Genomic DNA, 23,618 nt, shown 5'->3' on the forward strand with positions numbered 1-23,618 from the left:
TCTATTTTAAGGAATTTTTGGCACTGCTGCCTTTTAATTGAAAGTAAGCTAACAAGAAGAGAGAAGGGGGAAAGGCATGAAACAAACAGACCGAGGACATTCCTCGAAGTCGGGACGGATGTGACAATGTCTGTAGCCACTGAACACAGAGCACCACCCTACCCACTGCGCCGCATGATGCCCCATGTCTGCCTACTTTGATACTGGATGCAGTCTTGACTTAAAGTAGTCGATTGTGCAAGTAGGACTCCATTTTGAGATGTTGATTCTGTAGAGCAGAACTGTTTTGACACATAAAGTCAACCAGATTCTCTATGTTGTATGCCTTAAATGCCAAAAATAGAAAATTTGGAAAAAAAATAAATGTAACAGTATTTTCTTTACCTTTATTGGCAAGAGCAGAGGCCCCAACATATTATGACATATTTCACTCTACAGAGTACAGAACTCCAGCCCATACGTTCTTTGTGTCAAACATATCGCAACTACATGGCCTGTATTTGTGTGGGTCAGTTTTCTGTGCCACACGCATGATGTGTGTTAAGGATGTGGTTGTGTTCGTGTGGCTCAGGTGCAGTGATGGTTTGGTGCGAACTCTCCGATAACATCATGCAGGCACCTCTGATCATCACCATCGCAATATATGTCAATGATTCTCTCTCTGAAGAAGATAAACAAATTTAATTGAAAGGGTTTTTTTGTTTGTTTTGTTGGGGTTTCTTTAAGAAATAAATGGGAAAAGAGATTAGGCGTTATAGTCATTTCAAGTTTTGGATGCATTTTCGACTTTTATCTCCATTTCAGGTAAAGGCAGAGAACATTATCAGTGCACATCAACCCTTCAAAGCCAGCAAAGGTAATTCCCTCTAACTACTAAACACTAGATAACAAAAACACAGTCAGATGTGTGATAGAGCTGTGCAAAACTTTAGGGAACGGCTATGAACATTTTTTCACAATATCTAAAGCAAACGTTAAAGCTGAAAGTATTTCATACATTAAACCAAATTGTTTTTGTTCCCACCCTGCCTTAACTAAGACACATACAAAAGACAGTTTATCCATGATTTCCAGGCTAATGATGAAAAATATCAATTAGAGCAGCTGGGATTTCAGTCAGTCAGCAGTGTTTTCACAGCAGCTTGGCCTCACGTGAGCCAGGCTGCAGAATCTGTAGAGTAACAATGACTTTAACAGCTTTTCTGAACCAGGGGTAGAACAGGGCGTAGATCAAAGGGTTCAGACAAGAGTTAACATAGCAGAGGAAAACCAAAGAAAATGCATAAGGGGTATTAGTTAAACTAATCCCAACTAAAGAGTAGCAGTAATATGGACAGTAACACATTAGATATACAACAACTAGAACCCCCAGAGTCCTGGCTGCTTTTAACTCTGATTTCTTTGTTCCTGATGTCGCTGAATGAAACAAGGCGACTGTAATGTGAGAGCGCATGGCACGAGCCTGAGACACAGCCACCACAAATACTCTCAAATACAGAACTATGATGGTTGTTACTGGAAGTATGAAATTAAAAATGAGGTCAAATGTTCCTGGAATGTAGCTTATTATAAATTTACATTCTCCAATGCAGGATTTACTTCTGCCAGGCTGAATCAGCTCATCCTTTGCATATAAAAGGCTGCAGGAAGAAGCACAGAACCAACGCAGACAAACACAATATTTGACTCTCATCAATGAGACTCTGGTGGGGTAATGCAGAGGGTAACAAATGGCTACGTAGCGGTCGACTGATATCAGGACAATGTTCCAGATTGAAGCACAGATGATGGTACCAATGAAAAAACCAAACAAAACACACATGGCTTCTCCAAGAATCCAGCAGAATGTAAATCTGTAGATTTCAAAAGGCATCAGCAGGAGACCAACAAAAAAGTCTGAAACACCCAGAGAGAGGAGGAGGATGTTTGTAGGAGTGTGGAGCTGCCTGGAAGAAGACAAAATCACAATTATGCATTAAATATAGAAAAAATATCTAAATTTTAATTCCTTTTCCTTTTAGCTACACATTTCCAAATGCTAAGGTGGAAGTTTAGTGTAGGTACAGCTGAGAAGCTGCTGTTTGCCTGAAGTGTGAGACTGAGATGATGATGAGGAGGTTGAGCACTGCAGTGATCAGTGAGATGAAAAGCAGCACAGAGTTCAGGAGAACGGCTTCAGACCAGTGAAGTGTGGGCTTCCTGCAGGAGCTGTTGAGGAGATGTGGGAAACAGAGATCAGTTCTGTCTTGGATCTCCATCCTCAGACGGCTGCAGCTCTCTGATCTGATCCTGTCCTGTAGCACATGTTTTCCTGTCCTCCCTCCTCTGTTGCTTTATCTCTCTGGGGAGTTTCTAGTTTCTCCTCCTCCTCTTCAGACTTTTATGAGAACTCATTTTAACTTTAGGACTCAGTAACATTGCATTTTGTTTCATTCATAATCAGTAACTGGTGGCCTCTGCTTTCGATTTCACTATGCCTTAGTGAAGGCTTACTGTAATCACGTTCCCATCTCTTTACATGGTTTTTGGAGCTTCAATATATTCAAAAATTCACCAAAATTTACCCCAAATATTTCCTCGCAGGAAATTTTAAAATTTCAATGGAATCAAGAGTGGGTGTGACAAAACTGCTCTGTGGTTCCCCCTAACGTCAGATAGGCCAAACCGTTGTAGAGATTTAAAACCTGGTACATAGGTAGATACACCCTAAATCAAGGAAAAAAGTCTTTTGGATGTCCGTACTGCCTTGCGACAGACTGGCGACCTGTCCAGGGTGACCCCGCCTCTCACCCGGAACGTTAGCTGGGGATAGGTACCAGAACCCACTAGGGACAAGGGTATTAAAAAATGGATGGATGCATGGATGGATGGATGGATGAATGGATGAATGTCCATCCTAAAATGCACAAGGATACAGCCATTTTGGGTCAAAAGGCAAATTTTGGCCATTTTTGACCTTGACACACCTTTAACTTTAACAAACTGTTCTTGGGGATTTTGAGCAATCAGCTTCATTTTTGGTCAATATTCAGGTCATTGATGGGCGATTAAAAGTTATCAAAATCTTGAGTTTTTGACCATGTTTACGGGATATGGCCAAGCGACGAACTTGGCATTATGGCGCTTTTCTTTGTGAAAGCGCTATAACTTTGACATAAAATCGTCAATTGGCACCAAACCTTGTATTAGTCATCCATGTCAGACTTCCCAACATGCAATGTGGTCAAATACAAACATTATCTAAAGTAACTTTTTTGTGTAAAGTTCCATTTCTGACCCCCTTCTTCTAATCAAGATGCTCATGTATCAGAAGACAGACAACAAGTTAGTCTCACTTGCTTTAAAGCACAAAGAGTTTTCATTCGAAGGCATGGCCATGACATCGTGTCGAAGTCAGACGTCACGGTGCTCTGTACCAAACTCACTATGATCCGTCCTAGTACATCACCCTTCAGGACTCCAGTCCAAAATTTGGTCGGCATGGTCTAATTCCTCTACAGTGCCTCCTAGAATTATTTAAGAAAAATCTGTGCCAAGCCACACTTTGATTGACAATCATGAAACAAGTTGTGTTAGAGAAACGACTTAATGTCCTCAGAGTTTGTTGAAGTGACAAAGAAGTGCAGAGTCAGTGAATGGAATCAACAGCCAATTTATTCCAAAAATTACAAAGAGCGATCAATGGAGATCACACTTACTCACAGCACACCTTCTCAGCTCAACCGCAGCATGATCTGATTTTAGGTGAGGACATCCCATTAATAAAACACTGTTCCTCTCCCCCAATCATGCAGCAACCTGCACATTACCTCAGAACCAGCTCAAACCAGTTGACCCTCCCCCACCAATGCTGTTTCCTTTGTCCTGCAGAACGAAACTACATTGCGCATAAGTAACAAAACTCTAGCATATTTTGAAAATAACAATATAATATGTTTAGATTAAAAAGAAATTCTAACATAAAAACTAAAATCTATAGTAAACATCATTATCCTTTATATTGATTATGTACTGTATTTCAGTAAAGCAAAATATTAACTGCTCATGAAAACAACTGTTTTCCATCCACTATTCTCAGGATGGACATGAAAGTCTCTTGGATCCATGGTGCAAACCCAACAGGAAGTCGGATATTTTTGATTAAAGAGCACATTTTGTTCGCCCTAGTGGTGGTGTACAGGAATAGCGTTATTTTGAGGAAATATTTAATTGGCTATTCAGAGCCCGAAATATATTCGAAAAGTCACCAAACTTTGCACATACTGTACATCAGTGGTTCATGAAGTAACCCATGGAGTGTCAGATTTGGAAAGGTGTTAAAACTCTTAATTATATATTGTAGATAAGAAATAACACTCAGAGACGAGTCCTTTTGCTGCAAGCCACGGCGGGTGGAGATTTATTACACTCTTCCACAGATCATCTTACAGCTTCGTCAGTTCAACATCAAAGTTCCCAAAATCCCCCAAAATCTCCCCCTATTCTTAGGATCAACCTGTTTTATACAATGTCATTATCACTGGTGTGAGTTGGTAAGTTTTGACCAATAGCATTACTGCTCGTGTCTTGTGTGTGTTTACGTAGGACTCTTAACAGCCTTTGTATTGAGTGTGTATTGGGTTTTTTCCTGGGAATATTCAGACCTCTTGACCTCACATCTGCCCTGTTTCAGGAGTGCCAATTAAGCCAAATTGTTGTTCTTATCTGTCCAAAACAGCTCACTTCCCAATCACTCTTTAGTCCAACTTTGGGCTTCGCACACAAGGAAAAGCTGGGAGGTTAAGTTAGATTGACCTTTAATGGCACCAGATTTCCTCAGTAAAAAACAACTCCATAAAAAGTATTTCTGCTCTTACATAATTCCCCCTATTACGCTTTCAAGTGGAATCCTAGTTAGCCTTAGCAGTTATTTTTTGTTCATTGCTATAGTAAGTGTCATGACTACATGTCAAATATAAACCTTTTTAAATGTATATAAAAGTCACTTAAAAGTGACTTTTATATACAGGTAGGGTAGGATTAAGTGAGAGGATAAACATTGTTTTCATGAGTGAATTAACTAATATCATAATTCCCATACATTGATTAAACAAAATTGTCCATTGCTTCCATGATTGTTCTTCCATTCGTATAAGATCAAAAAACCCTGTTGGCCTTTTGTTGATTTGTATTGTTGCAAGGGAAAAAACTACCTTATGGTCCCCGCCAGCAATGGGCAAGCGCCAGTAACAGATTCTTTTGGCACAAATGTAATACAATCATGGATCCACAGTGGACCAAATCAGAGATATTCATGATAATGAGTAATACATCAGCATTGATACATAATCTTGATGACAGTTTATGAAGAAATGTCCATAACGCACATATACTTCAGAGTGATTGAATAATTGGAGTACTGAATCATAATAATCTAAGTCTTCGTAGAAATAATATTGTTGCTTATTGCTTGTGCTCATCCACATACTCTCTTACATTCACATACTCATTCAAACTCACATTCTCATTCATACTCACACATATTCATGCTCACTTACGTTCACACGTGTTCCTAGTGTACTAACTATGTGTAGGCCACCCGTGTTGTATTGTTTATAATTGTATATAATTGTGTAACAAATATGTGTAGTGGTGTATAAGAACAGTGTCTTTTCCATGAGTCCATTTTATTCCACCCCAGGTTCTGTTTCAGTTCCTTGAACTCCTTAGATCATTGAACAAACCATAAACGCTTTTAGTTCAGGCATCGAAATGTCCTTGAGCTTAGCAATCCTTTGAATCGATCATGGGTTCATCGGTCCAGGCGGCCTTGTCCATTAGTCTGTGTGATGTCCGCTGTCCTTGGTCATCCATCTCTATACAGTCCCCAACATCCATTTCCTCACTCCCCCGGCCCCCACTAGGTGTCAGTAAGACTCTGCTATGCAACTTATGATCCGTATAAAATAAACCCAAACCATTATGATGGAGTCAGCACAGTTAGCAAGTCTTTTCAGATAATCCAAATAGGCAGACCACAAAACCGAGCCGTCAGACATTTAGGGGGACAGGTGTTCAAGTGGAAAAAAGGGCCCATTGTATACCAATCCAACAACACAGAATATGATCATAAGAATCACCTACACTTCTGCATGTAGCCAGAGTTAAATATCACCAGACTTACTGCCGGCAGTGAGCACCAAACTCTGACACTGGTCATACAGTGACCTAACCGGCCGTTTTAAAAGACATGATACTCCATACTGCCAGAGTAACCCCGCCCCCAGGATTTCCCAAGGTACACAATCGAATGCCTTTTCCAAGTTCACAAAGCACATGTAGACTGCTTGGGCAAAGTCCCATTTAGTCTGCAGGACCATGCTGAGGGTGTAGAGCTGGTCCTGTGCTCCATATTCGCGCCATCTCCATTTCATGTTATAAAACATAAAAAAATTTTATAACTGCTCCAGGACAGCATTTTAATGAATCTATTGTTTTGGAATAGTGTGTTCTTGATATGAGGTGGGTTGCATCCTAATCAGGCCTTCTTGAGCCTGTTCTTCTGTAGCAGTGAGCTCATTGCTGTTCTTGTTGCGAAAACGAAAAAAGTTTGCAGTGAGTAGCTTTGCCTCATATTTATTAAGCTAGCGTCCGCCTTGTCCAAAGAGATGCTAACGCTCTCAGAAGATCCTGTGGTTGTCAGTGAAGGTCAGTGAGTTGGCAGGGCATGTTTTTATAGGCCCTTTGTTAACCATGAGCAGTCTGCTGTATCTTTCATTTCCACATCTGGTTGTCAGTGTTGGTCCAGCAATAAACTTCTTCAACTTTAGTTTCCCATTTGTGCTCAAAAGACGAGTAAAGTCATTTTTCTGAATTTCTGATTTTTGCTTGGCTGGATCAATTAGCTCCAACGTTTTCAATTAGAGTTTCAACATTAGGCTGATCAGTAGTTAGAGAATATTTTCTCTCTTACATCAGACACTGTGTCATTGGGGCAGCAGAGTACTGGTCTTCTGCTATCATTGCATTAGAAAATCATCTTAAACAGTGGGAAAAGACGTGAGGTTTTAAAACACTGTAGAAATGTTGCACCTGCCAGCGATAAACCACAACTCTGAGAAACATGGTTGATATGACAGCGCTGAGTTCTCATCACATTACTAGATAGATAGATAGATAGATAGATAGATAGATAGATAGATAGATAGATAGATAGATAGATAGATAGATAGATAGATAGATAGATAGATAGAACATTCTTCTGATTGTTGTTAAAAGGAGCAGTAATAAAAGAAAATCACTTAAAATCATCAATCAGTAAGGACTTCCGGTGGCACCATGTTGTAAAAGACAGGAGAAAAGGCTGCTCTGAGGAACACGACTAAAACTAGCGTTAAAATAAGGTAAAAACAGTAGAATTTAAAGAAAACCCGTTCTTAAAGTGATATAGAACACCCATGGAAAATATGGTTAAAAAAGGAAAGAATACGGAAGAGAAAGGCGCAAAAGAAAAGAGTACCGGAACGGCGAAAGTGCAGAGCCATGAAGCGGAGCAATTGGATCTGCCAAACGAAGACCATGACTCGGCCATATACTTCTTGAGCTAAGGGGGCTGCGAAAAGAACATGCGGAAACGGTATCAGACAACAAGAGAGCACTGGCTAGACTCGAGGTGAGCATTGGAGAGCTCATGGTCAGGACAACGTCCCTGGAGCAGAAGGTGGCTCACATGGAGGAAAGATTGGGAGATAATGAAGACAAGATGACACGGATGGAGCAGGCGGCGACATTTCTGCTACGGGAAACGACCAAACTATCAGAAAAATGCAACAACTTCGAGTGGAGGATGAGGCGCAACAACATAAGAATTCATGGCATTCCAGAGGCTGCAGAAAAAAACGACACCATTAGCTTCATAGCACAATTTATTAAATCCCAGATTCAAATCACAGGCGGGATGGACTTGTGTATTGAAAGAGCACACCGCTCACTGGTGAATAAACCAAAGGACAACACGGTCCCTCCGAGAGCGATCATAGTACGCTTCTTTGATTATAAGATGAAGGAACAAGTGATAAAACAGGCCTGGAAACAGAAGATTTGCTATGAAGGGCAGACTGTTTATTTCAACCAGGACTACACAACGGAGGTCCAAAAGAAAAGAAAACAGGTGAGGGATGTCATCAAACAACTGAAGGAGAGGAATGTGAAGGAAAAAACTGGAAGCAGCTGTTATAGTCTTGTTCAGCTTTATTTAAGTTAAACATTAGCATTGAAAGAAACCAGCAGGGCAAGAAACTGGAAATACATTATTTTGTGGTTTTATTTTCTTAATTATGTCTAATATGAAAAAATACGGCAAATCAAGATCATAAAAGGGGCAATTGTGGAAAACGTACTAATGAAACTACCTACTACACGTTAACGTTTTATTTTATTCAATTGTATATTTGTGGATAATATATCAATTGTAATTTTCTCCAACTGTTATACAAAGTTGTTATTTCTAAAATACATCAGTACTATTGTTCTTCAGGGTTATCTGATGTCACAATATATTTTTTTTACCTGCAAGAGTCATCTACAGTAGAAGGAGGGAGCGGGTCGGTCGGCCATATTGGATTTTACAAAAAAAATTCTTGCATTTGCAGCTGATGGCTAGTAGTTGATATTGTATTTTATGATGCATTAGTGTCCACTTCAGTGGTCTGTGTGCATTTATAACAAAAAATCCACAAGAAGCAGAAGAAAATGGCTTTTAGATAGCTGTCCACTTTAGTGACCACTATGCATGAAAGGGCTAATGCAGTGGTTCTTAACCTTGTTTGAGGTACAGAACCCACCAGTTTCATATGCACATTCACCGAACCCTTCTTTAGTGATAAATCAAATGATTTTTTTTCCAAATTCAAGACATAGGTATATGTTTATCAGATTCGCCATCTTTAACGCCGCTGGTTTTATGAGTGTTTCACCGATGGTGTGCGGCTTGCCCTGCTTTGCGATCAGGTAAGCAACTTGGTACGATGCGGTGAGGATCGGTTTGTTCATGGGTACAAATCCAAGAGCAGGCAGAGTGGCCCTTTCATCAAATCTGGCTCTTTTCACCTTGAATTCAGCGAGCATTGTGTTCTTGTATTCCCCATCTCCATGCAGCTTCAAGAAGTGTTCCTTCAGTTTTGCCGGTGCGAGACTAGAGTTGCTCAACTTGACATTGCAAATCATGCAGATAGGACGCTGACTCCCATCACGTTCCGTGATACATGTGAATCCATGTTGTACATATTCGTCCGACCACTTTCTTTTTTTGCTCGACATAGTTAGTATGGATTAAAATATTAAGAAAGAAACCATACAACATATGACTACGACAGTCACACGGCAGAGGTGGGGACTCGAGTCACATGACTTGGACTCGAGTCAGACTCGAGTCGTTAAAATCACGACTTGAGACTTGACTTGAAAAAATGCTCAAAGACTCGGACTTGACTTTGACTTTCATGCCATTGACTTTGGACTTGACTCGACTTGAAGCTGTTTACTTGAAAAGACTTGATATTTTTTACTCAAAGTCTTAAAATTTAAAACACATTATTTATAAAGTGGCGTCATTAATTAATTTCACTCATTCCGTATCAATATGCGCAGACCGTCACTATGTTTTTCCTCTCTCCTTATGTATGTATGTGTACGTAGCTGCAGCACAACCAATCAAATTAACAGGATTTGGACGTTTAAAAAAACGCGGCAAAGCTACAGAGCTCAGGGAACGAAATACGAAATAACCGCTCGAATATGCTTCCGCGAGTAATTTCTATTGGCTACGTAGGTTATGAACTTTCGACTAAAAAACGAACTGCAACTTGTAAAACATGCAAGAAGAGAATATCGGATGGAGATGCCACGACGTCCAACTTTGTCCGGCATTTGAAGCTTCACAAAGATCGGTAGGTGGCACTTTTCTTTTGCTGTAAGATAGTTGACTTTAGCTAACTTCGTGTTAGCATGTGCACTCCGGGTTAAATTGGTGATGATTTACCATAAATCCGGTCCTTCAAATGCCTCCACAAATAATGTGCACCGTGTTAGCTCAGGAAGCCGGTGGATAGTGAGCGGGGCTCCGGAACAGAAAGCAGATTCTGGACCTGAACACAGGGAACAGAGTCTCTCTGTCCCATCATGATGATGAGCCGGGTCTAGTATCATCTAAGGATGGTTGGTGTATTTGAAGACATCTACGTTGGGAAATTATATTGACAATATATTGTTTACTGCAGTCAGTGCATTAAGTCAACTGTTTTTGACTTAATGCACTGACCGGCGTGACTGTCACATGTCGCACAGAACCCATTTCCAAGTAGTATAGCTTTGCTGGGAAAAAAAAAAAAAAAAGACCAAATACAGTGACTGTCCCAAATAAATTTTGTGTTTAGAATATCTGTCCCATATTTACGGAGGACTGAAACTAACATACTTAGAAATAAAAGCAGAAAAATAAATGCACCAGACCTTCCTGAGTTTACTTGTGATAACTTCATTTATACTTATTTCATTTTTTGAAAACTATGATTGTTGTAGTGTTGATGTTTATTTATGAATAGGAGTAAACTGAAGTCAAATGTAATTCATGAATGGCTGTAATTTATTTTCTGACATCTGTTTACTTCTGACAGATTTGAAGAATACCAGATGAGTAAGAGGATCACAAATGAACCTCAAATACATACTTTAAAAATAACAAATGGTCTAATATTTGAATTTTATGTATAATTGCAAATTATAAAAAATAAATAAAATAAAAACGACTCGAAATGACTTGAAATTAAAGGTTCCTGACTTGAGACTTGACTCGACTTTTGCCTGTCTTTACTTGAGACTTGACTCGGACTTGAGGACAGAGACTTGAGACTTACTTGAGACTTGCAACACAGTGACTTGGTCACACCTCTGTCACCCGGTGACTACTGAGCTGCAGGGCCAATCAGTCCCTGCAGCACTGATTGGCCAATTAATGTAAGGTGATCATCTGCAGCAAGTGATGGCCAACCGGGCATGTCATCACGAATTTACATAATAAGTCGGGTGTGTCTTGACCTCCGTGGCGGAGGCTCCGCTGAACCCCTGAGACCGACTCACCGAACCCCTAGGGTTTGATCGAACCCCGGTTAAGAACCACTGGGCTAATGTGTAAAAGTTGAAGGAACTTTTTTCAATATTCAAAAGCGATAACGTCTAACATCTTACAGCAGAGAAAAGTATTTTATGCTCAACTAATTTTCTTTGTCCCCACCTCCCCTCAACCAGTAAACATTTATTTAATAATTTACAAAAAAAATCCCAGTGAATTTTTGTTTTTCAGACTACTAATTCAAAGAGTCAAAATAATGAATCTCTATTCATTATTTTGTTCATTATCAGTCTTCAGTGTATTCACAGTATGTTGGCCTCATGTGAGCCAGGCTGCAGTATCTGTAGAGTAACAATGACTTTAACAGCTTTTCTGAACCAGGGGTAGAACAGGGCGTAGATCACAGGGTTCAGACAAGAGTTTAAATAGAAGAGGAAAAACAAATAAAATGCATAAGGGGTATTAGTTAAACTAATCCCAACTAAAGAGTAGCAGTAATATGGACAGTAACACATTAGATATACAACAACTAGAACCCCCAGAGTCCTGGCTGCTTTTAACTCTGATTTCTTTGTTCCTGATGTCACTGAATGAAACGAGGCGACTGTAATGTGAGAGCGCATGGCACGAGCCTGAGACACAGCCACCACAAATACTCTCAAATACAGAACTATGATGGTTGTTACTGGAAATATGAAATTAAAAATTAGATCGTTTATTCCTGCAGCATAGCTCATATAATGTATACATTCTCCAATGCAGGTATTTCTCCTGCCAGGCTGAATCAGCTCATCCTTTGCATAAAAAAAGCTGCAGGAAGAAGCACAGAACCAACACAGACAAACACAATATTTGACTCTGGTCAACGAGATTCTGGTGGGGTAATGCAGAGGGTAACAAATGGCTACGTAGCGGTCGACTGATATCAGGACAATGTTCCAGATTGAAGCACTGATGAGGTAACAAATTAAATAACAAAACAAAACACACATGGCATCTCCAAGAAACCAGCAGAATGTAAATCTAAATATTTCTAATGGGATCAGCAGGAGACCAACAAAAAAGTCTGAAACACCCAGAGAGAGGAGGAGGATGTTTGTAGGAGTGTGGAGCTGCCTGGAAGGAGACAAAATCACAATTATGCATCAATTTTAGAAGAAATATCTAAATTTCAATTATTTCTTGTCAGATTATGCAAGCACAGCTATACATTTCTAAAATCTAAAATGTAGGTTGAGCTGAGAAGCTGCTGTTTGCCTGAAGTGTGAGACTGAGATGATGATGAGGAGGTTGAGCACTACAGTGATCAGTGAGATGAAGAGCAGCACAGAGTTCAGGAGAACGGCTTCAGACCAGTGAAGTGTGGGCTTCCTGCAGGAGCTGTTGAGGAGATGTGGGAAACAGAGATCAGTTCTGTCTTGGATCTCCATCCTCAGACGGCTGCAGCTCTCTGATCTGATCCTGTCCTGTAGCACATGTTTTCCTGCCTTAACTCCTCTGTTGCTTTATCTCTCTGGGGAGTTTCTAGTTTCTCCTCCTCCACTTTGCAGATGCATTTCATCCATATAATTTACCTTTTTTGTGTGTGTCCACCATAAGAAAAAAAATTCCTGACAAAAGTTGAAAAGACATACTTTAAGTAAGAAGACATGCCCATGGCCCTGCGGTTGATGAATTTGTTGACTGGTGTGATAAAGCTTTTTTTTCATTAAATGTACAGAATGCAAAGGACATGTCCATTGATTTTAGACAGAATCCCCATAACACAAATCAAACAGTAATCAATGGTCAGACAGTAGAAAACTATAAATATCTTTGGACTATTTTGGATAATAAGTTAAAATTTACCTGACATTCAGAAAACCTATAAAATAGGCCCAGCAGAGATTATTTTGTCTAAGGAGGCTCGCAAAGTTTCAAGTTGATAAGTCATTGATGATCCTATTTTATAGATCATATATTGAATCAGTGTTGACCTTTTCCCTCCTCTGTTGGTTTGGGAATCTTAGTATTAGACCAAAAAATGCAGAGAAATACATACTAGCAATAAGATCTTAGGGGTTGAACAATGCTCACTTACAGAACTGTGCAAAAAACAAGTCATTAGGAAAACTAAAGCCATTATTGCTGATCATCCTTTACATGCTGAGTCCCAGTTTCTGCCTTCTAGCATCAGGCTCAGACTTCCTTGTATAAAAAGTAACAGGTACAAACTTATCCTTTACATTCATCATAACTTTGAGTCAACACATTTAAATCAGCACATCCCTATAATCCATTATTACTTATCAAACATGGCTGTAAATCTCATACATAGTTATCAACCATAATCATCATGTTTTTCTCAGCCTTACAGATTAAAATACAAGAATATATGTCAGAAAATCATTCAGTGTTTAAATGTGCACATATATATTCATTTATGATTATACTTAAATCAACTCATAGATTACTTATTTCCCTCAGGCCTTATGCTCTGTTTTCTGCAGGTACCTGGAAAGATCTCACAATCCTATGCCAGTTTTCACGACACTTCCTTGTATAAAAAGTAACAGGTACAAACTCTCCTTTGTTCCTACAGCAATATCTCTTTTTAATGCAGGACAAGGTAGAGGGACTTGCACCTGATCTAGTGTTCTGTTGGTCAGTAATGAAATACACTGCTGTATTCTTCCCATTATGTGTTGATTTATATTTTATGTGCTTTTGGTATTTTTTTGTTGTTCCTTGTAATCTTTGATACTTTGTCTTTTAGTTTTTATACTTGCTGCAACACCAATTGCTCAATTTGGGATATAAATAAATCTGAAATCTGAATTCATTATCTACACACATCTCCTCCTGTTTTCTATGTTTGCCATCAGAAATTCATTCTCAAATTGTTTAGCTGTTAAACTCACCATCTTATCCTCTTTTGTTTTAAAATGCTGAAAATATCAAACTTAAATTAAGAGAAATTTATGTCACAATTTGGCAGCTTGAAATTGGCCTCTGTCTCTTTAAGAAGCTCCATGACAACAACGCCTTTCCATTATGCTGTTTACCATCGTTCTTAACATTGTTAAAAAGTGTTGTTGGCTATGGTTAATTTTATGGACTTATTTACATTAATCTCACTTAATTCTTTTGTTTTAGTGATGACAGCTTACTTTTTTGTGTTCAGTTAACCTAAAAGTTACAAATCTAACTAACTTAAATTAGCTTAGAGGAACTTTTTACTTTGACTTGACTTGATACAACTGAGTTCAATGCCAGTTTTGTATCCTGTGTCTAACCAACTCAATTTACTAACTTATTTCATTATGTGTGTTTAACATGACTAAATTAAGTCAGTCTTACTTAAATCATTCTTTATGTCTAATAAATAATTCCAATCTCTTTGACTAATCTCTACACAAAGTCGACTCAAACGTTTAAGTTGTTCCAAACTAAAAAACTAAAATATCCAAAATGATATTATCGTGCACATCATTCTTCGAATACAACTTGAATTTTAATCATTTTAAACATGTTTTTACATGTAATTTTAGCTTTTCACAGATCCTGTATGCTGAAAAAAATATGTAGTTTATCCAGCTTCATTTATTAAGTTGATTTAACTTAATAAACCAACAAAAGGATCTGGATCTGTCCCTGATGAAGCATCAGGACATCAGAGGCCAGATACAAACACGGTGTTGAACTTTATTGTTTAGCCTCTCAGTAAATAACAGCTGCTTCTCACCTCCTGCCTGCAAACTCTGACATAAATATGTGGATGATTGTGAACGGCGTTTATGTGGCTAAATTTTCCCGTACTTTGCTGCAGCTGCTTCTATTGCCAACCACTGATGACCTACCTGTCTGTCTGTCTGTCTGTCTGTCTGTCTGTCGGTCTGTCTGTCTGCCAGCCCGGTGCTGCTGCACACAGACCTCCTGTCTTTTGTTATTCTTCAGTGATGCAGTCCAGGAGCCATTCTCACCACTCTAACAATGGCAAGCTCGTTAACACACACCCACACACACCCCAATACTTCAAAGGGTCATACAAACACAGGTTAGTATTTCTGCAACTAGGTCTGTCTACTTTTAGTTTTCTCTTTTATAGAATTTTTGGCACTACTGGCTTTTAATTGAAAGAAAGCTAACAAGAAGAGAGAAAGGGGCAAAGGCATGAAACAAACAGACCGAGGACATTCCTCGAAGTCGGGACGGATGTGACAATGTCTGTAGCCACTGAACACAGAGCACCACCCTACCCACTGCGCCGCATGATGCCCCATGTCTGCCTACTTTGATACAGGATGCAGTCTTGACTTAAAGAAGTCGATTGTGCAAGTAGGACTCCATTTTGAGATGTTGATTCTGTAGAGCAGAACTGCTTTGACACATAAAGTCAACCAGATTCTCTATGTTGTATGCCTTAAATGCCAAAAATAGAAAATTTGAAAAAAAAAAGGGAAATGTAACAGTTGCCTTAACTAAGACACATACAAAAGACAGTTTATTCATTATTTCCAGGCTGGTAATGAGAAACATCAATTAAATCGCCTGGGATTTCAGTCAGTCAGCAGTGTATTCACAGCAGCTTGGCCTCACGTGAGCCAGGCTGCAGAATCTGTAGAGTAACAATGACTTTAACAGCTTTTCTGAACCAGGGGTAGAACAGGGCGTAGATCACAGGATTTAAACAAGAGTTGCAATAAAAGACAAAGCACAAAATCGATGCATATGAGGTACTGGTTATATTAATATCAACTATAGAGTAGCAGTAATATGGACAGTAACACATTAGATATACAACAACTAGAACCCCCAGAGTCCTGGCTGCTTTTAACTCTGATTTCTTTGTTCCTGATGTCGCTGAATGAAACGAGGCGACTGTAATGTGAGAGCGCATGGCACGAGCCTGAGACACAGCCACCACAAATACTCTCAAATACAGAACTATGATGGTTGTTACTGGAAATATGAAATTAAACATTAGATCAAATGTTCCTAGAATGTAGCTTAGGGTTAATTTACATTCTCCAGTGCAGGATTTACTCCTGCCAGACTGAACCATCACATCATTTGAATAGAAATAGCTGCAGGAAGAAGCACAGAACCAACACAGACAAACACAATATTTGACTCTCGTCAATGACATTTTCCTGGAGTAATCCAGAGGGTAGCATATAGCAATATAGCGGTCAACTGATATCAAAACAATGTTCCAAATTGAAGCACTGATGAGGTTACCAATGAAGAAACCAAACAAAGCACACATGGCGTCTCCAAGAAACCAGCAGAATGTAAATCTGTAGATTTCAAAAGGCATCAGCAGGAGACCAACAAAAAAGTCTGAAACACCCAGAGAGACGAGGAGGATGTTTGTAGGAGTGTGGAGCTGCCTGGAAGGAGACAAAATCACAGTTATGCATCAAATATAGAAAAAATATCTAAATTTTAATTCCTTTTCCTTTTAGCTAGACATTTCCGAATGCTAAGGTGGAAGTTTAGCGTAGGTTCAGCTGAGAAGCTGCTGTTTGCCTGAAGTATGAGACTGAGATGATGATGAGGAGGTTGAGCACTACAGTGATCAGTGAGATGAAGAGCAGCACAGAGTTCAGGAGAACGGCTTCAGACCAGTGAAGTGTGGGCTTCCTGCAGGAGCTGTTGAGGAGATGTGGGAAACAGAGATCAGTTCTGTCTTGGATCTCCATCCTCAGACGGCTGCAGCTCTCTGATCTGATCCTGTCCTGTAACACATGTTTTCCTGTCCTCCCTCCTCTGTTGCTTTATCTCTCTGGGGAGTTTCTGCCTCCTCCGCCTCCATTTTGCAGATGTATTTCATATATATAATTTAGCTTTTTTTGTCTCCCCAATAAGAAAAAAAATTCTGACAAAAGTAAAGAAGACATTCATTATCTACACACATCTCCTCCTGTTTTCTATGTTTGCCATCAGAAAGTCATTCTCAAATTGTTTAGCTGTTAAACTCACCATCTTATCCTCTGTTGTTTTAAAATGCTAAAAAGATCAAACTTAAGTTAAGAGAAATTTATGTCACAATTTGGCAGCTTGAAATTGGCCTCTGTCTCTTTAAGAAGCTCCATGACAACAACGCCTTTCCATTATGCTGTTTACAAACGGTCTTAACATTGTAAAAAGTGTTGTTGGCTATGGTTAATTTTATGGACTTATTTACATTAATCTCACTTAATTATTTTGTTTTAGTGATGACAGCGTCCTTTTTTGTGTTCAGTTAACCTAAAAGTTACAAATCTAACTAACTTAAATTAGCTTAAAGGAACATTTTACTTTGACTTGAAACAACTGAGTTCAATGCCAGTTTTCTATCCTGTGTCTAACCAACTCAATTTACTAACTTATTTCATCATGTGTGCTTAACATGACAAAAATAAGTCAGTCTTACTTGAATCATTTATTTTTGTCTAATAAATAACTTAAATCTCTTTGACTAATCTCTACAGAAAGTCAACTCAAATGTTTACGTTCTTTAAAAACTAAAATATCCAAAATGATATTATCGTGCACATCATTCTTCGAAAACAACTTGAATTTTAATCATTTTAAACATGTTTTTACATGTTATTTTAGCTTTTCACAGATCTTGCATGCTGAGTTTATCCAACTTCATTTATTAAGTTAATTTAACTTAATAAACCAACATAAGGATCTGGATCTGTCCCTGATGAAGCATCATGACATCAGAGGCCGGATACAAATGTGGTGTTGAACTTTATTGTTTAGCCTCTCAGTAAATAACAGCTGCTTCTCACCTCCTGCCTGCAAACTCTGACATAAATATGTGGATGATTGTGAACGGCGTTTATGTGGCTAAATTTTCCCGTACTTTGCTGCAGCTGCTTCTATTGCCAACCACTGATGACCTACCTGTCGGTCTGTCTGTCTGTCAGCCCGGTGCTGCTGCACACAGACCTCCTGTCTTTTGTTATTCTTCAGTGATGCAGTCCAGGAGCCATTCTCACCACTCTAACAATGGCAAGCTCGTTAACACACACCCACACACCCCAATACTTCAAAGGGTCATACAAACACAGGTTAGTATTTCTGCAACTAGGTCTGTCTACTTTTAGTTTTCTCTTTTATAGAATTTTTGGCACTACTGGCTTTTAATTGAAAGTAAGCTAACAAGAAGAGAAAAAGGGGCAAAGGCATGAAACAAACAGACCGAGGACATTCCTCGAAGTCGGGACGGATGTGACAATGTCTGTAGCCACTGAACACAGAGCACCACCCTACCCACTGCGCCGCATGATGCCCCATGTCTGCCTACTTTGATACAGGATGCAGTCTTGACTTAAAGAAGTCGATTGTGCAAGTAGGACTCCATTTTGAGATGTTGATTCTGTAGAGCAGAACTGCTTTGACACATAAAGTCAACCAGATTCTCTATGTTGTATGCCTTAAATGCCAAAAATAGAAAATTTGAAAAAAAATAGAGAAATGTAACAGTTGCCTTAACTAAGACACATACAAAAGACAGTTTATTCATTATTTCCAGGCTGGTAATGAGAAACATCAATTAAAGCGCTTGGGATTTCAGTCAGTCAGCAGTGTATTCACATCAGCTTGGCCTCATGTGAGCCAGGCTGCAGAATCTGTAGAGTAACAATGACTTTAACAGCTTTTCTGAACCAGGGGTAGAACAGGGCGTAGATCACAGGGTTCAGACAAGAGTTGGAATAAAAGACAAAGCACAATATCGATACATATGAGGTACTGGTTATATTAACTTGAACTATAGAGTAGCAGTAATATGGACAGTAACACATTAGATATACAACAACTAGAACCCCCAGAGTCCTGGCTGCTTTTAACTCTGATCTCTTTGTTCCTGATGTCAATGAATGAAACGTGACGACTGTAATGTGAGAGCGCATGGCACGAGCCTGAGACACAGCCACCACAAATACTCTCAAATACAGAACTATGATGGTTGTTACTGGAAATATGAAATTAAACATGAGGTCAAATGTTCCTAGAATGTAGCTTATGATAAATTTACATTCTCCAGTGCAGGATTTGCTCCTGCCAGGCTGAATCAGCTCATCCTTTGCATACAAAAGGCTGCAGGAAGAAGCACAGAACCAACACAGACAAACACAATATTTGACTCTCGTCAACGACATTTTCCTGGAGTAATCCAGAGGGTAGCATATAGCAATATAGCGGTCAACTGATATCAAAACAATGTTCCAAATTGAAGCACTGATGAGGTTACAAATCAAAAACCAAAACAAAGCACACATGGCGTCTCCAAGAAACCAGCAGAATGTAAATCTGTAGATTTCAAAAGGCATCAGCAGGAGACCAACAAAAAAGTCTGAAACACCCAGAGAGACGAGGAGGATGTTTGTAGGAGTGTGGAGCTGCCTGGAAGGAGACAAAATCACAATTATGCATCAAATATAGAAAAAATATCTAAATTTTAATTCCTTTTCCTTTTAGCTACACATTTCCAAATACTAAGTTGGAAGTTTAGTGTAGGTTGAGCTGAGAAGCTGCTGTTTGCCTGAAGTGTGAGACTGAGATGATGATTAGGAGGTTGAGCACTACAGTGATCAATGAGATGAAGAGCAGCACAGAGTTCAGGAGAACGGCTTCAGACCAGTGAAGTGTGGGCTTCCTGCAGGAGCTGTTGAGGAGATGTGGGAAACAGAGATCAGTTCTGTCTTGGATCTCCATCCTCAGACGGCTGCAGCTCTCTGATCTGATCCTGTCCTGTAACACATGTTTTCCTGCCTTAACTCCTCTGTTGCTTTATCTCTTTGGGGAGTTTGTAGTTTCTCCTCCTCCACTTTGCAGATGCATTTCATCCATATAATTTACCTTTTTTGTGTGTGTCCCCCATAAGAAAAAAAATTCCTGACAAAAGTTGAAAAGACATACTTTAAGTAAGAAGACATGCCCATGGCCCTGCGGTTGATGAATTTGTTGACTGGTGTGATAAAGCTTTTTTTTCATTAAATGTACAGAATGCAAAGGACATGTCCATTGATTTTAGACAGAATCCCCATAAGACAAATCAAACGGTAATCAAAGGTCAGACAGTGGAGACAGTAGAAAACTATAAATATCTTTGGACTATTTTGGGTAATAAGTTAAAATTTACCTGGCATTCAGAAAACCTACAAAAAAGGCCCAGCAGAGATTATTTTGTCTAAGGAGGCTCGCAGAGTTTCAAGTTGATTAGTCATTGATAATCCTATTCTATAGATCATATATTGAATCTGTGTTGACCTTTTACCCCCTCTGTTGGTTTGGGAATCTTAGTATTAGACCAAAAAATGCAGAGAAGTACATACTAGCAATAAGATCTTAGGGGTTGAACAATGCTCACTTACAGAACTGTGCAAAACACAAATCATTAGGAAAACTAAAGCCATTATTGCTGATCATCCTTTACATGCTGAGTTCCAGTTTCTGCCTTCTGGCATCAGGCTCAGACTTCCTTCTATAAAAAGTAACAGGTAGTCAGCTGAACCCCCAAGTAAAGGACTACTCTTTTTATTCACATCCTCATAACCCACTGCGCCGCATGATGCCCCATGTCTGCCTACTTTGATACAGGATGCAGTCTTGACTTAAAGAAGTCGATTGTGCAAGTAGGACTCCATTTTGAGATGTTGATTCTGTAGAGCAGAACTGCTTTGACACATAAAGTCAACCAGATTCTCTATGTTGTATGCCTTAAATGCCAAAAATAGAAAATTTGAAGAAAAAAAATAAATGTAACAGTATTTTCTTTTTCCTTTATTTGCAAGAGCAGGGGCCCCAACATATTATGACATATTTCACTCTACAGAGTACAGAACTGCATCCCATACTTTCTTTGTGTCATACATATCGCGACTACATGGCCTGTATTTGTGTGGGTCAGATTTCTGTGCCACACACATGATGTGTGTTAAGGATGTGGTTGTGTTCGTGTGGCTCAGGTGCAGTGATGGTTTGGTGCGAACTCTCCGATAACATCATGCAGGCACCTCTGATCATCACCATCGCAATATATGTCAATGATTCTCTCTCTGAAGAAGATAAACAAATTTAATTTAAAGGTTTTATTTTTTTTCTTTTTTTTTTAAGAAATAATTGGGAAAAGAGATTAGGCATTATAGTCATTTCAATGTTTGGATGCATTTTCGACTTTTATCTCCATTTCAGGTAAAGGCAGAGAACATTATCAATGCACATCAACCCTGCAAACCCAGCAAAGGTTATTCCCTCTAACTACCAGACACTAGTTATCAAAAACACAGTCAGATATGTGATAGAGCTGTGCAAAACTTTAGAGAACGGCTATGAACATTTTTTCACAATATCTAAAACAAACGTTAAAGCTGAAAGTATTTCATACATTAAACCAAATTGTTTTTGTTCCCACCCTGCCTTAACTAAGACACATACAAAAGACAGTTTATTCATTATTTCCAGGCTGGTAATGAGAAACATCAATTAAATCGCCTGGGATTTCAGTCAGTCAGCAGTGTTTTCACAGCAGCTTGGCCTCATGTGAGCCAGGCTGCAGAATCTGTAGAGTAACAATGACTTTAACAGCTTTTCTGAACCAGGGGTAGAACAGGGCGTAGATCACAGGATTTAAACAGGAGTTGGAATAAAAGACAAAGCACAAAATCGATACATATGAGGTACTGGTTAGATTAACTTCAACTATAGAGTAGCAGTAATATGGACAGTAACACATTAGATATACAACAACTAGAACCCCCAGAGTCCTGGCTGCTTTTAACTCTGATTTCTTTGTTCCTGATGTCGCTGAATGAAACGAGGCGACAGTAATGTGAGAGCGCATGGCACGAGCCTGAGACACAGCCACCACAAATACTCTCAAATACAGAACTATGATGGTTGTTACTGGAAGTATGAAATTAAAAATAAGGTCAAATGTTCCTAGAATGTAGTTTATGATTAATTTACATTCTCCAGTGCAGGATTTACTCCTGCTAGGCTGAACCATCACATCATTTGAATAGACAAAGCTGCAGGAAGAAGCACAGAACCAACACAGACAAACACAATATTTGACTCTCGTCAACGACATTTTCCTGGAGTAATCCAGAGGGTAGCATATAGCAATATAGCGGTCAACTGAAATCAAAACAATGTTCCAAATTGAAGCACTGATGAGGTTACACATCAAAAACCAAAACAAAGCACACATGGCGTCTCCAAGAAACCAGCAGAATGTAATTCTGTAGATTTCAAAAGGCATCAGCAGGAGACCAACAAAAAAGTCTGAAACACCCAGAGAGACGAGGAGGATGTTTGTAGGAGTGTGGAGCTGCCTGGAAGGAGACAAAATCACAATTATGCATCAAATATAGAAAAAATATCTAAATTTTAATTCTTTTTCCTTTTAGCTAAACATTTACAAATGATAAGGTGGAAGTTTAGTGTAGGTTGAGCTGAGAAGCTGCTGTTTGCCTGAAGTGTGAGACTGAGATGATGATGAGGAGGTTGAGCACTACAGTGATCAATGAGATGAAGAGCAGCACAGAGTTCAGGAGAACGGCTTCAGACCAGTGAAGTGTGGGCTTCCTGCAGGAGCTGTTGAGGAGATGTGGGAAACAGAGATCAGTTCTGTCTTGGATCTCCATCCTCAGATGGCTGCAGCTCTCTGATCTGATCCTGTCCTGTAACACATGTTTTCCTGCCTTAACTCCTCTCTTGCTTTATCTCTCTGGGGAATTTCTAGTTTCTCCTCCTCCACTTTGCAGATGCATTTCATCCATATAATTTACCTTTTTTGTGTGTGTCCCCCATAAGAAAAAAAATTCCTGACAAAAGTTGAAAAGACATACTTTAAGTAAGAAGACATGCCCATGGCCCTGCGGTTGATGAATTTGTTGACTGGTGTGATAAAGCTTTTTTTTCATTAAATGTACAGAATGCAAAGGACATGTGCATTGATTTTAGACAGAATCCCCATAACACAAATCAAATGGTAATCAAAGGTCAGACAGTGGAGACAGTGGAAAACTATAAATATCTTTGGACTATTTTGGGTAATAAGTTAAAATTTACCTGACATTCAGAAAACCTACAAAAAGGCCCAGCAGAGATTATTTTGTCTAAGGAGGCTCGCAAAGTTTCAAGTTGATTAGTCATTGATGATCCTATTCTATAGATCATATATTGAATCTGTGTTGACCTTTTCCCTCCTCTGTTGGTTTGGGAATCTTAGTATTAGACCAAAAAATGCAGAGAAGTACATACTAGCAATAAGATCTTAGGGGTTGAACAATGCTCACTTACAGAACTGTGCAAAACACAAATCATTAGGAAAACTAAAGCCATTATTGCTGATCATCCTTTACATGCTGAGTTCCAGTTTCTGCCTTCTGGCATCAGGCTCAGACTTCCTTGTATAAAAAGTAACAGGTAGTCAGCTGAACCCCCAAGTAAAGGACTACTCTTTTTATTCACATCCTCATAACTGATATTCTAGACTTGATTATTTTCTTGTCCCAAAATCCTACCT

The 23,618-nt window shown here is 39.2% G+C and overlaps 5 protein-coding genes across 5 annotated transcripts; all 5 read right to left on the reverse strand.

The window, feature by feature from the left end:
* Positions 1 to 1,132: 1,132 nt before the first annotated feature.
* LOC116722607 (trace amine-associated receptor 13c-like) lies at positions 1,133 to 2,275 on the reverse strand. The gene is made up of 2 exons (XM_032566774.1): positions 2,086 to 2,275; positions 1,133 to 1,946 (listed from the first exon to the last, which is right to left on the reverse strand). The coding sequence occupies exons 1-2, from the start codon at positions 2,256 to 2,258 to the stop codon at positions 1,133 to 1,135; spliced, it is 987 nt and encodes a 328-aa protein (XP_032422665.1). The 5' UTR covers positions 2,259 to 2,275.
* An 8,729-nt stretch (positions 2,276 to 11,004) lies between these two features.
* Positions 11,005 to 12,554, reverse strand: LOC116722495 (trace amine-associated receptor 13c-like). Its single transcript, XM_032566637.1, has 2 exons — positions 12,365 to 12,554; positions 11,005 to 12,223 (listed from the first exon to the last, which is right to left on the reverse strand). The coding sequence occupies exons 1-2, from the start codon at positions 12,535 to 12,537 to the stop codon at positions 11,410 to 11,412; spliced, it is 987 nt and encodes a 328-aa protein (XP_032422528.1). The 5' UTR covers positions 12,538 to 12,554; the 3' UTR covers positions 11,005 to 11,409.
* A 3,111-nt stretch (positions 12,555 to 15,665) lies between these two features.
* Positions 15,666 to 16,815, reverse strand: LOC116722496 (trace amine-associated receptor 13c-like). The gene is made up of 2 exons (XM_032566638.1): positions 16,619 to 16,815; positions 15,666 to 16,479 (listed from the first exon to the last, which is right to left on the reverse strand). Exons 1-2 carry the CDS (start codon positions 16,789 to 16,791, stop codon positions 15,666 to 15,668), a joined length of 987 nt encoding a protein of 328 aa, XP_032422529.1. The 5' UTR covers positions 16,792 to 16,815.
* Positions 16,816 to 18,675: 1,860 nt separating this feature from the next.
* LOC116722493 (trace amine-associated receptor 13c-like) lies at positions 18,676 to 19,825 on the reverse strand. The gene is made up of 2 exons (XM_032566635.1): positions 19,629 to 19,825; positions 18,676 to 19,489 (listed from the first exon to the last, which is right to left on the reverse strand). The coding sequence occupies exons 1-2, from the start codon at positions 19,799 to 19,801 to the stop codon at positions 18,676 to 18,678; spliced, it is 987 nt and encodes a 328-aa protein (XP_032422526.1). The 5' UTR covers positions 19,802 to 19,825.
* Positions 19,826 to 21,594: 1,769 nt separating this feature from the next.
* Positions 21,595 to 22,734, reverse strand: LOC116722491 (trace amine-associated receptor 13c-like). Its single transcript, XM_032566632.1, has 2 exons — positions 22,562 to 22,734; positions 21,595 to 22,422 (listed from the first exon to the last, which is right to left on the reverse strand). Exons 1-2 carry the CDS (start codon positions 22,732 to 22,734, stop codon positions 21,609 to 21,611), a joined length of 987 nt encoding a protein of 328 aa, XP_032422523.1. The 3' UTR covers positions 21,595 to 21,608.
* Between the last annotated feature and the right edge of the window lie 884 nt (positions 22,735 to 23,618).

This window comes from Xiphophorus hellerii, chromosome 7, assembly GCF_003331165.1.
Source record: "Xiphophorus hellerii strain 12219 chromosome 7, Xiphophorus_hellerii-4.1, whole genome shotgun sequence".
In the NCBI taxonomy this organism is placed as follows: Eukaryota; Metazoa; Chordata; class Actinopteri; order Cyprinodontiformes; family Poeciliidae; genus Xiphophorus; species Xiphophorus hellerii.